We start from the raw sequence: 12,841 nt of genomic DNA, 5'->3' as shown, positions 1-12,841 counted from the left end.
CTGCGGTTTGATCCGCCTAACGTTGTCTCCGTGTCCCCCCTCCAGGCTTGTATGAGGGACATCCCGGCCTGCAAGTGGTTGGACCAGTGGACGGAGCTCGCTCAGAAGTACGAACCTCCGTCTCCGCAATGCTTCAGTGTTCACACGGCTTCTGATGGTCCATCCATCAAATGCTGCAGAGAGAAACCGCTCTCTGTCTCTCTGTCTCTGTCTGTCTGTCTTCTATCGGAACTCATTTAATCACAGATTCATTGGATTGTCTCCATGACCTCCAAAGGTCAGGGAATGAATGCACGATGCGTTCAGGCTCTGTTTAGTGGTTGAGAACATTATAAAATCATCGTGATCATGAGTCATCTGTGAAATATTCTGTTGCTGATAAACTTAAATGAACACAGATCTTTTCCCATGGATATGTATATAAATACTAGAGATGGATTATAATCAACACAAGCTCAGCACAGACTGCAGTAAAAATAATGACTGTTTTTATGAAAGTAATTGTTGTAGGATGACGTCATGACCCCGTATGGTTTTCCTCCCAGAGGACGTGTTTATATCTATAAATATATATATGTGTGTGTGTGTGTGTGTGTCCAGGTTTGCCTTCCAGTACAACCCGTCCCTGCAGCCTCGGGCGCTGGTGGTGTTCGGCTGCATCAGTAAGCGTGTGAGCCACGGACAGATCAAGCAGATCATCCGCATCCTCAGCAAGGCCAGCCCTCTGCTCAGCATCGACCGGGTGTGAAAAGTCCCTCAGTGCAACTAATGAAGATATGATGAGAGTTCAGAAAGGTACAGTGATCTGAATGATATTTAACCCCGCCCCCCCCCGCCCCCCCTCAGGGTCTGGAAAGCTGTCTGAAGGGGCCGGACAACTACAACAGCCAAGTGCTGATCGAGGCCACGGTCATCGCTCTGACCAAACTGCAGCCTCTACTCAGCAAGGTGAGTGGGGTCAGGGCCCGAAGGCTGCTGTGCACCTAGTGACACTGTGTGACTCTGTGTGTGTCTGTGTGTCTTTGTGCGTCTGCAGGAGTCTCCTATGCACAAAGCTCTGTTCTGGGTGGCGGTCGCTGTGCTGCAGCTGGACGAGGTCAACCTGTACTCTGCTGGAACCGCCCTGCTGGAGCAGAACCTCCACACGCTGGACACCATGCGGGTCTTCAACGACAAGGTGACGCACACTAATACACTAAGTAGAGACTCGTCAGCGTGTCTCCTTCATGGTCTGTTTGACTCTACATGGACCATCATTCACTAAATGAACATCATCTGTTGAAGGAGACTTGAAACTAGAGACTGAGACCATGAACCTTTACCCCCCCCCCCGTGTGCTCCTCAGAGTCCAGAGGAGGTGTTCATGGAGATCAGGCGTCCTTTAGAGTGGCACTGTAAGCAGATGGATCACTTCGTGGGCCTCAACTTCAGCGCCAACTTTAACTTTGCGCTGGTGGGTCACCTGCTGAAAGGTAGGCAGAACCTCCACCTGTCCATCATTCCATTGCCCCGCCCACGTCCTCATGTCCTTACGTCCCTGCCTTGTCTCTGCAGGCTACAGACACCCGTCCGCCACCACGGTGGCGAGGACTGTGAGGATCCTGCACACGCTGCTGGCCCTCATCAGCAAGCATCTGAAGTGTGACAAGTTTGAGGTCAACACGCAGAGCGTGGCCTACCTGGCAGGTAGGTCACATGCTCACTGAGTTCTGCTCCTCTAAGGAAGCGATAACGAACAGTGTTGACGTCCTGTTTCCTCACATCACCAAAGAGAAGCACTAAGTCGTGTCCTCCTTCCAGCGCTGCTCACCGTCTCCGAGGAGGTCCGAAGCCGCTGCAGCCTCAAGCACAGGAAGTCCCTGCTGATCTCGGACCTCTCCATGGACCCGGTCCCCATGGAAACGTACTCCAGCCACATCGTGGACCCAAGCTGCAGGTGAGTCAGAGTGGGACCCCCTAACCTCTGGCAGGAGGTGTCTTGAGATGGAACTTGAAGCTACTCATCTGCCCCCCCCACTCAGGACTCTGAGGGAGACTCAGCCCTGGACGTCCCCCCAGGTGTCGGAGCGCTACCTGTCGGCTCATCACTACCCCACGGTGGGGCAGATCAGCCCCCGCACACGCAAGTCCATGAGCCTGGACATGGGCCAGCCCTCACAGGCCAACACCAAGAAGCTGCTGGGTAGGCCACATGATATGTCATGAGGTCACATGACATCACCGCACAGCTGTTAGCCCCAAACCATACATTATACGTTTTGGCTGGATACCAATTGTTTAAAAAACCTCTGCTCCAACGTCTATTGCTAACCCAAGGAGAGGTGGTTAGGAGAGATGATGAGTAGACAAAGAAGCATCTGAGATGCCTTCATGTGTCGTTATAGTCCGTCACGCAGACGACACAAACAACCAGCTTCAAAGTAAAACTTTAACATACATAAGTGATGCTAACCGTCACTCCCATTAATAAAGGATGCTCCAGTGGTTCCTATGCTGAAGGAGCTAAGGAGGCATTGAGCCTCCTTTCCTTAGCATTAGAGAATAGAACAGCGCCACTTCCACTACTTCACTCAGTGAGGAACCTTCGTGAGAAGAAATCTGTAAACGCATCCCTCATCTTCATGAACTACTTGATGAGCTTCATACGAACTGACCTCTGACTGACCTCTGAGTGACCTCTGACTGACCTCTGAGTGACCTCAGAAGACTTCCTCTCTCCAGGCACCAGGAAGAGCTTCGATCATCTCATCTCGGACTCCAAAGCACCGAAGAGGTCTGAGATGGAATCTGGTATGACCACGCCGCCCAAGATGAGGCGGGTGGCAGAGAACGACTACGAGATCGGTGAGGCCCCCCCCCCCCCCCCCGGCTCCCGGCTCTCCAGCAGACAGATGTTTGATGTCCGTCGTGTCGTTGCAGAGACTCAACGGATCGGGAACTCTCACCTGCGCAAAGTGTCCGTCTCTGAGTCCAACGTGCTGCTGGACGAGGAGGTTCTGACCGACCCGAAGATCCAGGCTCTGCTGCTCACTGTGCTGGTGAGGAACCCGATTGACGCGGATCGGCTCTTTGCCCCCGTGTCCACTGTCGTCCCCTTGTTGTCCCCTTGTCGTCCCCTTGTTGTCCCCTTGTCGTCCCCTTGTCGTCCCCTTGCCGTCCCCTTGACGTCCCTTGCCGCCTCCTTGTCGTCCCCTCGTCGTCCCCTCGTTGTCCCCTCGATGTCCCCTTGTTGTCCCCTTGACGTCCCCTTGATGTCCCCTTGTCGTCCCCTCGTCGTCCCCTTGAAGTCCCCTCGTTGTCCCCTTGATGTCCCCTTGTTGTCCCCTCGTCGTCCCCTTGACGTCCCTTGTTGTCCCCTTGACGTCCCCTTGTCGTTCCCTCGTCGTCCCCTTGTTGTCCCCTCGATCTTCCCTTGTTGTCCCCGTGACGCCCCTTGTCGTCCCCTTGCCGCCCCCTTGTTGTCCCCTTGACGTCCTCTTGTTGTCCCCTTGACGTCCCCTTGTCGTCCCCTTCCTCTTGTCGTCCCCTTGCCGTCCCCTTGTTGTCCCCTCGATCGCCCCTTGTTGTCCCCTTGTCGTCCCCTTGTCGTCCTCTTGATGTCCCCTTGACGTCCCTTGATGTCCCCTTGACGTCCCCTTCCTCTTGTCGTCCCCTTGCCGTCCCCTTGTCGTCCCCTTGTTGTCCCTTGACGTCCCCTTGTCGACCCCTTGTTGTCCCCTTGACGTCCCCTCGTCGTCCCCTTGTTGTCCCCTTGACGCCTCTTGTCGTCCCCTTAATGTCCCCTTGACCTCTCCTTGTTGTCCCTGTGACGCCCCCTTATGTTCCCCTTGTTGTCCCCTTGTTGTCCCCTTGTCGTCCCCTTGTCGTCCCCTTGTCGTCCCCTTGTTGTCCCCTTGACGCCTCTTGTCGTCCCCTTAATGTCCCCTTGACCTCTCCTTGTTGTCCCTGTGACGCCCCCTTATGTTCCCCTTGTTGTCCCCTTGTTGTCCCCTTGTCGTCCCCTTGTTGTCCCCTTGACGTCCCTTGTCGTCCCCTTAATGTCCCCTTGTTGTCCCCTTGACGTCCCCTTGACGCCCCTTGATGTCCCCTTGTCGTCCCCTTGATGTCCCCTTGCTGTCCTCTTGTTGTCCCCTTGTTGTCCCCTCGTCGTCCCCTTGTTGTCCCCTTGACGCCTCTTGTCGTCCCCTTAATGTCCCCTTGACCTCTCCTTGTTGTCCCTGTGACGCCCCCTTATGTTCCCCTTGTTGTCCCCTTATGTTCCCCTTGTTGTCCCCTTGTCGTCCCCTTGTCGTCCCCTTGACGTCCTCTTGTTGTCCCCTTGATGTCCCCTTGTCGTCCCCTTGTTGTCCCCTTGACGTCCCCTCGTCGTCCTCTTGTTGTCCCCTTGACGTCCCTTGCCGCCCCCTTGTCGTGCCCTTGAAGTCCCCTTGTTGTCCCCTTGACGTCGCCTTGTCGTCCCCTCGACGTCCCCTTGACGTCCCCTTGTCGTCCCTTTGTCGCCCCCCTGCAGGCCACTCAGGTGAAGTACACCACGGACGACTTTGACCAGAGGATCCTGTACGAGTACCTGGCCGAGGCCAGCGTCGTCTTCCCCAAGGTGTTTCCTGTCGTGTGAGTACACCCCCCCCCCCCTCACGCTCCTCTCCTTTGGGTTGGCCTCCCGTTCACTTTAGTCTTCTATCTGCCCCCCCCCCCCCACAGGCACAACCTGCTGGACTCTAAGATCAACACGGTGCTGTCCATGTGCCAGGACACCAACCTGCTGAACCCGGTGCACGGCATCGTGCAGAGCGTGGTCTACCACGAGGAGTCGCCCCCCCAGTACCAGCCCTCCTACTTACAGAGTAAGACCCACTCATGGGGGGGTCCTGTGGCCAGAAGAGGGCAGAATAACACAAGTTCAATTACATAATAAAAAGCAATGGAATCTATAACAGTCTCTTCCCCCCCCCCCCCACACACACTCATTACCCAGGCTTTGGTTTCAACGGGCTCTGGAGGTTTGCTGGACCCTTCTCTAAGGTAAGAAGACACACACACACGCACACACAGTTAAATAGAACCAGAGCTGCCGATCGCGTTACTAAGTGTAAGCATCGTTGCCCCCCCCCCCCCCCCCGCAGCAGACGCAGATCCCCGACTACGCCGAGCTGATCGTGAAGTTCTTGGATGCGTTGATTGACAGCTACCTGCCGGCGGCGGAGGAGGAGCGGGGGGAGGAGCAGCTGAGGACGCCCACCTCCCCCTACCCCCCCGCCAGTCAGAGCCAGCTCAGCATCACTGCCAACCTCAACCTGTCCAACTCCATGACCTCGCTGGCCACCTCGCAGCACTCGCCAGGTGCGTTGCCCCCAGTGACCTGCAGCGGGGGGGTGATGCTGCACGACCACATGATTATGTCATTTGAACCATTTGTACTTTTACTTAGTTTATATTGTTTTTCTTTCATAAAACAAAACAAGAATATCTATTTTCCTACATGGACCATATTCCAGTATGATATAGATATTTAGGATGTAACTTATTATAATAATGTGCTTACGCCTGAACGCATCATGTGGTACCCGAATGCGCCGTTAGCTGCTAACGTTACTAGCTCCTCCTCACTGATCACATGTTTACAATGACATCATCGGTGACGTCCTGATCATGTGTTTTACTGGACACTGAAGGAGAAACCTTTTAACGCGTCTCCGTCCTCCAGGTGTGGACAAGGAGAACGTCCAGCTGTCCCCCAGCTCGGCTCTGACCAGCGGGGGACGGACTCGCCACGGCTCGGCCAGTCAGGTGCAGAAGCAGCGCAGCGCCGGCAGCTTCAAGAGGCCCAGCATCAAGAAGATTGTGTGACCCCCCCCCTCCTCTTCCTCACCCCCATGGCCCGCCAGACCTCATGCTGCACTCCGTCCGCCCCCCCCCCCCCCCCCCGCGGTGCTTTCCCGAGCGGAACTTGATCCCTTTGTGCTGTACAGATGTTTCATTTGGGACGCGCAGGGGGAGGAGCTTGGAGGAAGAGTCACACACATGTGGAACTATTCAAGGGGGGGGCTGAGGTTTAGTCTGGACCCACCAGACTGTGCAACCCCTCACGTCCCTCAGCTTCCTTCTCTGGACCAAATGAAGCAGCATTGTGGGGGGGGTGTCTCCTGTGTCCTGTTCATATTTTACATACACAGATTATGTATAAATCACTAGTCCTTAGTGCTAATCTAGATGTTTTCTCCATGGTGTGCCTTTGTCAGGGTTTTTCAATGTGTACAATTTGTAAAGTTAAAAGACAAAGAACACAGGTACTAATTATGGAGGCGGAGCCTAATGATCGTCACTATACAATCATCTTATACCCTGTTGCCTGAACCTATTTATCCTGTACAGTTAGATAGCGCTTCACACGTCTTTTCAACCTCTGTCCCAAAAAACAGCAACGTCCAATAAGAAGCTTCGACGGGGGGGGAGGGGGGGGGTGTAGCTGTGTTAAAAAAAAATAACTTCTTCCTTTTCGTTGTGCTTTTGTCTCGCTGTAAAATGTTGTTCTTGTTTTTCTTTCATCAGCAGCATTTCTTTTATTTATTTGTTTACACGCTGACAAAGTGAGGCAATAATCCTCGACTCAAACATCGGGCGTCACCCCCGGCCGGGTGGGGGGGGCACACTAAGCCTTAAGGCAGAAGGGGCGGAGTTCTGACCCGGCGTTCATCTCGTAGACACGCCTCCTTCTCTGAGGGTCTTCATGTTGTATCGGATCCATCCGTCAGAGAAGCGTCAGGAACCGCCGACCGCGCTTGTTCAGCTTGGTCTGTGGGACGGGGTCAAAGGTCGCAGTCTCCCGATGGGTTCAGTGACTGGACGCCCCGCGAAGGAAGGACTTCAGGCACCGATGAAAGCGTTGGTTTAAACAAACGCTGATATCCATCTTCCCTCGGCTCGATTTGATTGGCGGGCTGAGACGTGTGACGCCGCAGCGACGGGGCGGAGCCTCCTTTTGACGAGCGGTCCAGAGGCGAGCACGTGATGTTAAAGTCACGTGATCTCACACAGGAAGTGGGGGCCTCTGAAGGTCCAGGTTGGGTCCGGACTTGTTGACAAAGCTTCTTTTTTTTAACTCGATCCCATCGTCTGCCCCCCCCCCCCCCCCCCCCCCCCCCCCCCCCTGCATTCAGAGACTGTACCTTTAACGAGACACAGGGGGGGGGGGGGTACCCAGAAGCTCTTGAACAAGCGGGTGATTTGCACTAATTTAAAACCAGGGGTCATGGGTTCGTGTGGCACGTTTTATTTGATGTTATGCAAAATAATGTCTGTAGAGTGATGGTCCCAGTTTGGTTTTATTGCAGTATGTGTGATAATTGTAAATACTTTGTGTACAATTTGAGATGGTATATTTACTACACTGTACATACATGTGATATTGTATCATTTTGTTTTTGTAAAGCAGTTAGTTCCTGTATAATAATATACAAATTGAACTATTCCAGTGTTAGTAATAAAATGTTTGAACCTGCATGTTACACAAAACGCTGATTTTATTTGAGCGTAAACAAAGCGCTGATGTGAGGACACGTTTGTCCCTCTGCTCTCATTCTGAGAGACGTCCTGTTGGTCCCACTCTGTCTCTGAAGTGGCTCTTTCTCCTCCGGTTCTCTGTAATCCTGATGTTTGTGCACATCTGTCTGACCTGTGATGCTGGTCGGATCGGACTCTGTTACACGTGTAGAACTTTGGTTCTGTAGAAGCAGCTTAACACTCAGACACCAGCTTTGATCAAGTCCCGCCTTTTATTGCATCCTCAGTGTGATGAAATCAAACTACAAGCATCAGGGGTGAGGAGGGGAAAGGGGGTTCATCTTCTTCATCATCCTCTTCCTCTCTACGCTGTCCTCTGAGGCATCGCAGCATAAAGCAGCCAGTACAGAGAGTAGCAGGCCCCTGTGGACGAAACAAGCGCACTCTGAAGCAGGAGGACAATGGGGGGGGTTTCACTTCCACTTAAAAAAACACACAACACACAAGAAATTGTTTGAGATTCCCAGGTGATAATGAGGACCCCCCCCCCCCCCCAGTGTGTATAAATATTTAAAGTACAGCTCTTCTCAGTTCTCCATTTTCTACACCCTTCATTCCTTCCCTTGCCTCCTCTCATTGCGCCTTAGTTCCTACCACCTGAGGTGAGGAAGTGAGAAAGTCCTTTTATTTTTTAACTGTATGTGTCCTAGGACCTCGTCTGAGGAGACACCTTCTTTCCTTAAGCCCCTTTTCAGGAGATTGTACGGAGATCTCTGCGTCACCGTAGGGAGGACTCAAGGAGACGAGGAAGTAGGAGATAAGAGATGTTAGCCTTGGCTCTAACTTTGTGTGGTGGTGTGATACTTCTGACCTTTGACCTCTAACCTTCAGTCTTTTTCTGATGTTCTTTGTATTCATGGCTGAACATTTAATGATGGACTCATGTGACTCCTCCCCCCCAAAGGTCGCGCCCACGTTACCTCCCAAGGTCAGCACCATGGTGGCCCGGTACAGAACCACGTCCACGGTCCCCCCCTTGATGTGGACCGGCAGCCCGTTGTCCTCCTGGGGGGGGGGGGGGCAGTTACTCATGAGTAAGTATGAACACCCGAGCGGCTTCACGCCAACAGGAATTCTTTGGCTGGTTCCTGCTCATCGAGCGCTCTGGCCTCCAGTTGCACTCGTTAAAGAGATCCAGATGTGGCAAAGCCCCCCCCCCCCTTTAAAGAACCACCTTGTCGACTTCATGGCTTCCTGTGCTTCGGGGGACTGATCTCGTGTCCTCAGAGGACGGACCTCACGATCGGACCCCTTACCTGGAAGAGCTTCTGGGCCTCGGGCACTTTGTTCCTCAGCTGCCGGGCTGAGCTTCCGAAAGCTCGTCGGGCCACAAGTGGAACCTTCTGGAAACACAACCAAAAGTTTACTTTGGACTGGGGGTCCTGCAGGGCCCTGGGGGTGCAGCGTGGTGGAGGTTCAGCAGCCGTTTACTTCCATCGAGCTCTTATTTCCAGCCTGGACTTAATGACCCGTCTGCAGAATGTTCTCGTTACAGATTTCTTGTGAAAAACGACTTAGCAGGAAAATGTACTCATTGAACTTATTTATTGCGCAACATGAAATCTTTTTTTTTTCTTTTAAACAGCCGATATGAATCATTTCACATTTTCCACATTGTTGTTCTGGTATTTTGTAATCTACTTAATGCTTTCAACCTGCCACAACATTTACAACTTTGATCTTTAGAATCAGAGGAAACATCCACAAAGCCTCACTTCAGAGGAAAGAGGAAGTGCCGACCGGCTCGCCCACCGTGGTTACCGTGGTTACCGTGGTTACGTGGCGTTCTGAGAGAGATTTCTGTTCTGTTTTTGTTTCTTGTTCTTTGTTCTTAGTGAGTTTGGCGCCATCATTTTCTTTCATTTTAAGTTTGTGTCTTTAAACAAATAACTAATGTGTGTAGTTCTCTCACATCACACCAGTTTGACACTGTACACATTTGCTCTTTAAAAAAGATCTTTTATTTAGAAATGTTCAAGTCAAGGTTTAACTGCCAAGGTCATGTTGCGTAACACCGACCCCGGCCAATCACAGCCTCCGAACCCGACACTTCAACCAATCAGTTTGCAGAGGAAAAGGGAGCGTGCGTGTGCGTGTGCATGTGCGTGCGTGTTAAAGGTCAACCGGCCCGCTGTGGACTTATTATTTGCTTATTAAGTGTCAGGTGGTGTCTGATGGACCAATGAGAGGCCAAAAATAAACCCGACGTTACACAATAACTGACCTGCGCTTCACGAGGCTTCGGTCTTAAAACATTTAGAAAACGTGAGTCTCACACACGCGTGTTTACATGCATGTCGAATGTTCCACTCGCACACGCAACAATAAAACACAACTCCTGAGAAAGCCACGCGCCCCAGAGGTCATGTGACCTGTGGCCCCGGGGAAGGAGAGAGAAGTCATATTTACCAGAAGGCGATTCATGCTGCGTGCTGAGTGTGTCGAGCTGCACTGCCTCGCTTCACGCTGACACACACACACACACACACACAGTATCGGTGTCTCTGAGTCGCTGCCAAACTACGATCTGCTGTAGAGGCCAAAATGTGTGTGCTGGACAACAGCGAACACACACACAGTTATTATTATTATGAATATTAGAAGAAACACAATGTTGTGTAACTGCAGCCTGAAGCTGTGCGTTGTGTGTTTTTGTGTCTGCAGAATGAAACATGAACACTTTGCATTAAAAGGAAACATGTGTGCTGTAGAAGTTCAGCACTTGGTGCCTCGTTGTGATCGGGGACACGTGTCGGTGGTCGGATCATGTGACCGGTCCTGCAGATGGAGATGTTCCTCACCTGTCAGGTGTCTCACAGAGAACACTTCCTCTTAATGCCGACCTGAGATTCACTTCCTGTTTGTGTGTTTTCTGAAGAGAAGCCGAAGCAGGAGCTCAGTGCAGCAGCAGCAGCTCTCTGGTAAGTTCTTCATCATCTTCATCATCGCATCGGAGACGGTGGTCAAACCTTATTATTATTATTTCTGTTGGTTTAGATTTAATTGTTGGAGACATTTTGTGTCCAGATGTCTGCAGAGAAAAAGAGGAACGTTGTCGTGTGGCTGGGTAGACGTTTTGTAGCTTTGATCTTGTTCTTCAAAGTCTTCCATGATGAGCAACATCTTGTCAGTCGCTGGATCAGATTTCAATAAAGCAGCAAACAGAAAAGTCTTAATCTGAAGCGGCCGAGCGTCTCAGCAGACATGTCTGTCCTCCTGTCTGTCCTCCTGTCTGTCCTCCTGTCTGAGAGTTTCTTCCAGATGTGGATCAGCAGAACTGAAGCTTGTCTCCATGTTTGGTCCTGACTCTGGGGACAGGAAGGAGTCCTAGAGGACCTGGGGGGTCGGGGGGGGTCAGGTAGCAGCAGGTCTGTGTATTTTGTCCCTAAACCATTGAGAACCGCAAGGTTTTAAAGTCAGTTCTTTGTGGGACAGGAAGTGACCTCAGAACTGGCGGGGTGAGGTCCAATCTCTTGGTCTTAGTGAGGACTCGAGCTGAAGGGGTCTGATCGACCTGTGAACACACCGTCACAATAGTCCAGTGAAGAATCCTCTACTCCTGATATAGTCCTCAGGTGATAGTTGACTCATTAATTTACTGTCTTCATATTGCTGTTGAGGATGAGGTCTGAACCCGTGACTGCACCACGTCTTTGGTCATCTTTGGTTAATTGAAGAACATTCTGGGAAATCCAATTATTTATTTTTCCAATGCACTATGGGATTATAGTCCCCTAGTGATTTATGTAGATCTGTGTGTCACCTGCATAATTATGATGACATACTGTGTTTATAATCTGAATAATCTGAGCTAGTGGACCTGTGGAACAGGAGAGGCTCCAGAATTGAACCTTGAGGAACACCACAGCTACAGAGTCAAAGTATTCTTCATTAAATATGTGTTGGTAATTAATTGATGTTCATCTTCTGATCAGTGCACCTGGATGGAGATGTGGAGCTCGGCGCTGTTCCTGCTGGTTGGATTGAGTCCTGCAGTCGTGTTCCTGCTGCAGCTTCCGGACTACACCGCCACGCAGGAAGGACTCTGGCAGGACTACAAACATGGCCACCAAGGCCCCGACTCGCCCGGCAAAAGGCCCTTCTGCTCCTGGAAGTGTCTGCTGCTCAGCCTGCAGTGGCCCGGAGCCTTCTGTCAGGTCAGCTTCATCATCACCATTATGGTCTCCATCATCTGAAGAAGGACAGATGTTCTCATGGTGTCTTCATGGTGTTGTCAGTGGTCTCTTAATGGAGGTCTCACGTTCTCCTGTCCTCATGTTTAATGTCTCGTCCCGCAGTCTGTGGACAAAGAAACTCTCTGCAAGATTCCTCTGAGTATCAACAACTGGACGATCCACGGTCTTTGGTAAGAACATCTTCACCATAGTTATTGACGTAATAATATTACCAGGAGTATTATCAATATTACTATTATTATCATCACTAAAGTATTACTACTAGTACCAGTATTACAATAACTATTATTCTAATTATTATTACAATTATACTATTAACCTCACGTGCCCCCCCTGCAGGCCTCAGAAGGTAGGGCGTTGCTGCAGCTGCTGGCCCATGTTTGAGTCTGACGTTCAGGTGAGTCACCTGATTTACTGGAGACCTGATTGAGTAGTGGACTGGAGACCTGATTGAGTAGTGGACTGGAGACCTGATTGAGTAGTGGACTGGAGACCTGAGGAGGGTTCTGTGTTCCAGGAGCTGGACCCTGAGCTGAATGAACACTGGCCGTCGCTGCTGAAGTCTCAACCCAGCTTCCACTTCTGGTACCGAATCCCCGGGCGATGGATACTAGTATTAGTACTTACTACTAGTACATAGTACTTGCTCATGGCAGTACTTTATCATTCTGACATCAGTTACTCAAGTCCTCTTCTTAGGAACAAGCTTAAGTTACTTTATTTAAGTATTGCTACTTTATACGTATAAACTTACATCTGAGAGCAACACATCGTACGTTACTTTTACAGATTACACCTTTGTACTTCAGTAAGGTTTGTAGTTTGTAGAGTAGTAGTGTGATATTGGCCATTTTACATCCGTTACGGATATAGTCTTTAAATAAGGATTTTATATTTAATAATAATAAAACAGAATGTCAGTAATTCAATTACTCATGTATAAAATATTTATAAATCTATCATTTCTGTATTTTTCACATTTGTCAGACAAAACAAAACATTTGGATGAGATTTTTTAGTTACAGAGCAGAACAATTAATTGATTAGCGATCTTCAGACCACATGAGTTTGTGTGTCTGTGTGTT

General features: G+C 50.7%; 3 protein-coding genes across 4 annotated transcripts in view; 2 read left to right on the top strand and 1 right to left on the bottom strand.

Annotated features, from left to right (window-relative positions):
- Window positions 1–7,120, top strand: part of LOC119216319 (neurofibromin) — a 38,386-nt gene extending 31,266 nt beyond the window's left edge. The window contains exons 43-57 of the mRNA XM_037469042.2: window positions 46–107; window positions 601–742; window positions 847–948; window positions 1,037–1,177; window positions 1,346–1,472; window positions 1,555–1,686; window positions 1,801–1,936; window positions 2,022–2,182; window positions 2,722–2,844; window positions 2,920–3,038; window positions 4,511–4,611; window positions 4,702–4,844; window positions 4,976–5,022; window positions 5,124–5,340; window positions 5,705–7,120. Of these exons, the coding sequence (XP_037324939.2) occupies window positions 46–107; window positions 601–742; window positions 847–948; window positions 1,037–1,177; window positions 1,346–1,472; window positions 1,555–1,686; window positions 1,801–1,936; window positions 2,022–2,182; window positions 2,722–2,844; window positions 2,920–3,038; window positions 4,511–4,611; window positions 4,702–4,844; window positions 4,976–5,022; window positions 5,124–5,340; window positions 5,705–5,847 (1,896 nt within the window). The 3' untranslated portion in view covers window positions 5,848–7,120. The remainder of the gene's footprint in view (window positions 1–45; window positions 108–600; window positions 743–846; window positions 949–1,036; window positions 1,178–1,345; window positions 1,473–1,554; window positions 1,687–1,800; window positions 1,937–2,021; window positions 2,183–2,721; window positions 2,845–2,919; window positions 3,039–4,510; window positions 4,612–4,701; window positions 4,845–4,975; window positions 5,023–5,123; window positions 5,341–5,704) is intronic.
- A 633-nt stretch (window positions 7,121–7,753) lies between these two features.
- LOC119210510 (cytochrome c oxidase subunit 7A2, mitochondrial) lies at window positions 7,754–10,116 on the bottom strand. The gene is made up of 4 exons (XM_037460604.2): window positions 9,970–10,116; window positions 8,817–8,903; window positions 8,481–8,565; window positions 7,754–7,923 (listed from the first exon to the last, which is right to left on the bottom strand). Exons 1-4 carry the CDS (start codon window positions 9,982–9,984, stop codon window positions 7,865–7,867), a joined length of 246 nt encoding a protein of 81 aa, XP_037316501.2. The 5' UTR covers window positions 9,985–10,116; the 3' UTR covers window positions 7,754–7,864.
- rnaset2l (ribonuclease T2, like) overlaps window positions 9,507–12,841 on the top strand; it is a 6,069-nt gene continuing 2,734 nt past the window's right edge. The window contains exons 1-6 of one of the 2 annotated variants that reach the window (XM_062560965.1): window positions 9,507–9,825; window positions 10,444–10,481; window positions 11,496–11,717; window positions 11,859–11,926; window positions 12,096–12,153; window positions 12,274–12,341. In XM_062560965.1, coding sequence (XP_062416949.1) covers window positions 11,505–11,717; window positions 11,859–11,926; window positions 12,096–12,153; window positions 12,274–12,341 — 407 coding nt within the window. In that variant the 5' untranslated portion in view covers window positions 9,507–9,825; window positions 10,444–10,481; window positions 11,496–11,504. Of the gene's footprint in view, window positions 9,826–10,438; window positions 10,482–11,495; window positions 11,718–11,858; window positions 11,927–12,095; window positions 12,154–12,273; window positions 12,342–12,841 lie in introns of both variants that reach the window. The other variant, XM_037460581.2, reaches the window with a different exon arrangement.

This window comes from Pungitius pungitius, chromosome 3 (assembly GCF_949316345.1).
Source record: "Pungitius pungitius chromosome 3, fPunPun2.1, whole genome shotgun sequence".
Taxonomy (NCBI): domain Eukaryota; kingdom Metazoa; phylum Chordata; class Actinopteri; order Perciformes; family Gasterosteidae; genus Pungitius; species Pungitius pungitius.
The sequence above is the reverse complement of the archived record's forward strand: the minus strand, read 5'-3'. Positions and strand labels throughout refer to the sequence as shown.

What these genes read in the sequence shown, in the direction of transcription:
- LOC119210510 (XM_037460604.2), bottom strand. An exon ending in AGGCCCAGAAGCTCTTCCAG is followed by an intron (nt 8,566 to 8,816) that starts GTAAGGGGTCCG and finishes CCCCCCCCCCAG; the next exon opens with GAGGACAACGGGCTGCCGGT. An exon ending in CATGGTGCTGACCTTGGGAG is followed by an intron (nt 7,924 to 8,480) that starts GTAACGTGGGCG and finishes TTTCGTCCACAG; the next exon opens with GGGCCTGCTACTCTCTGTAC.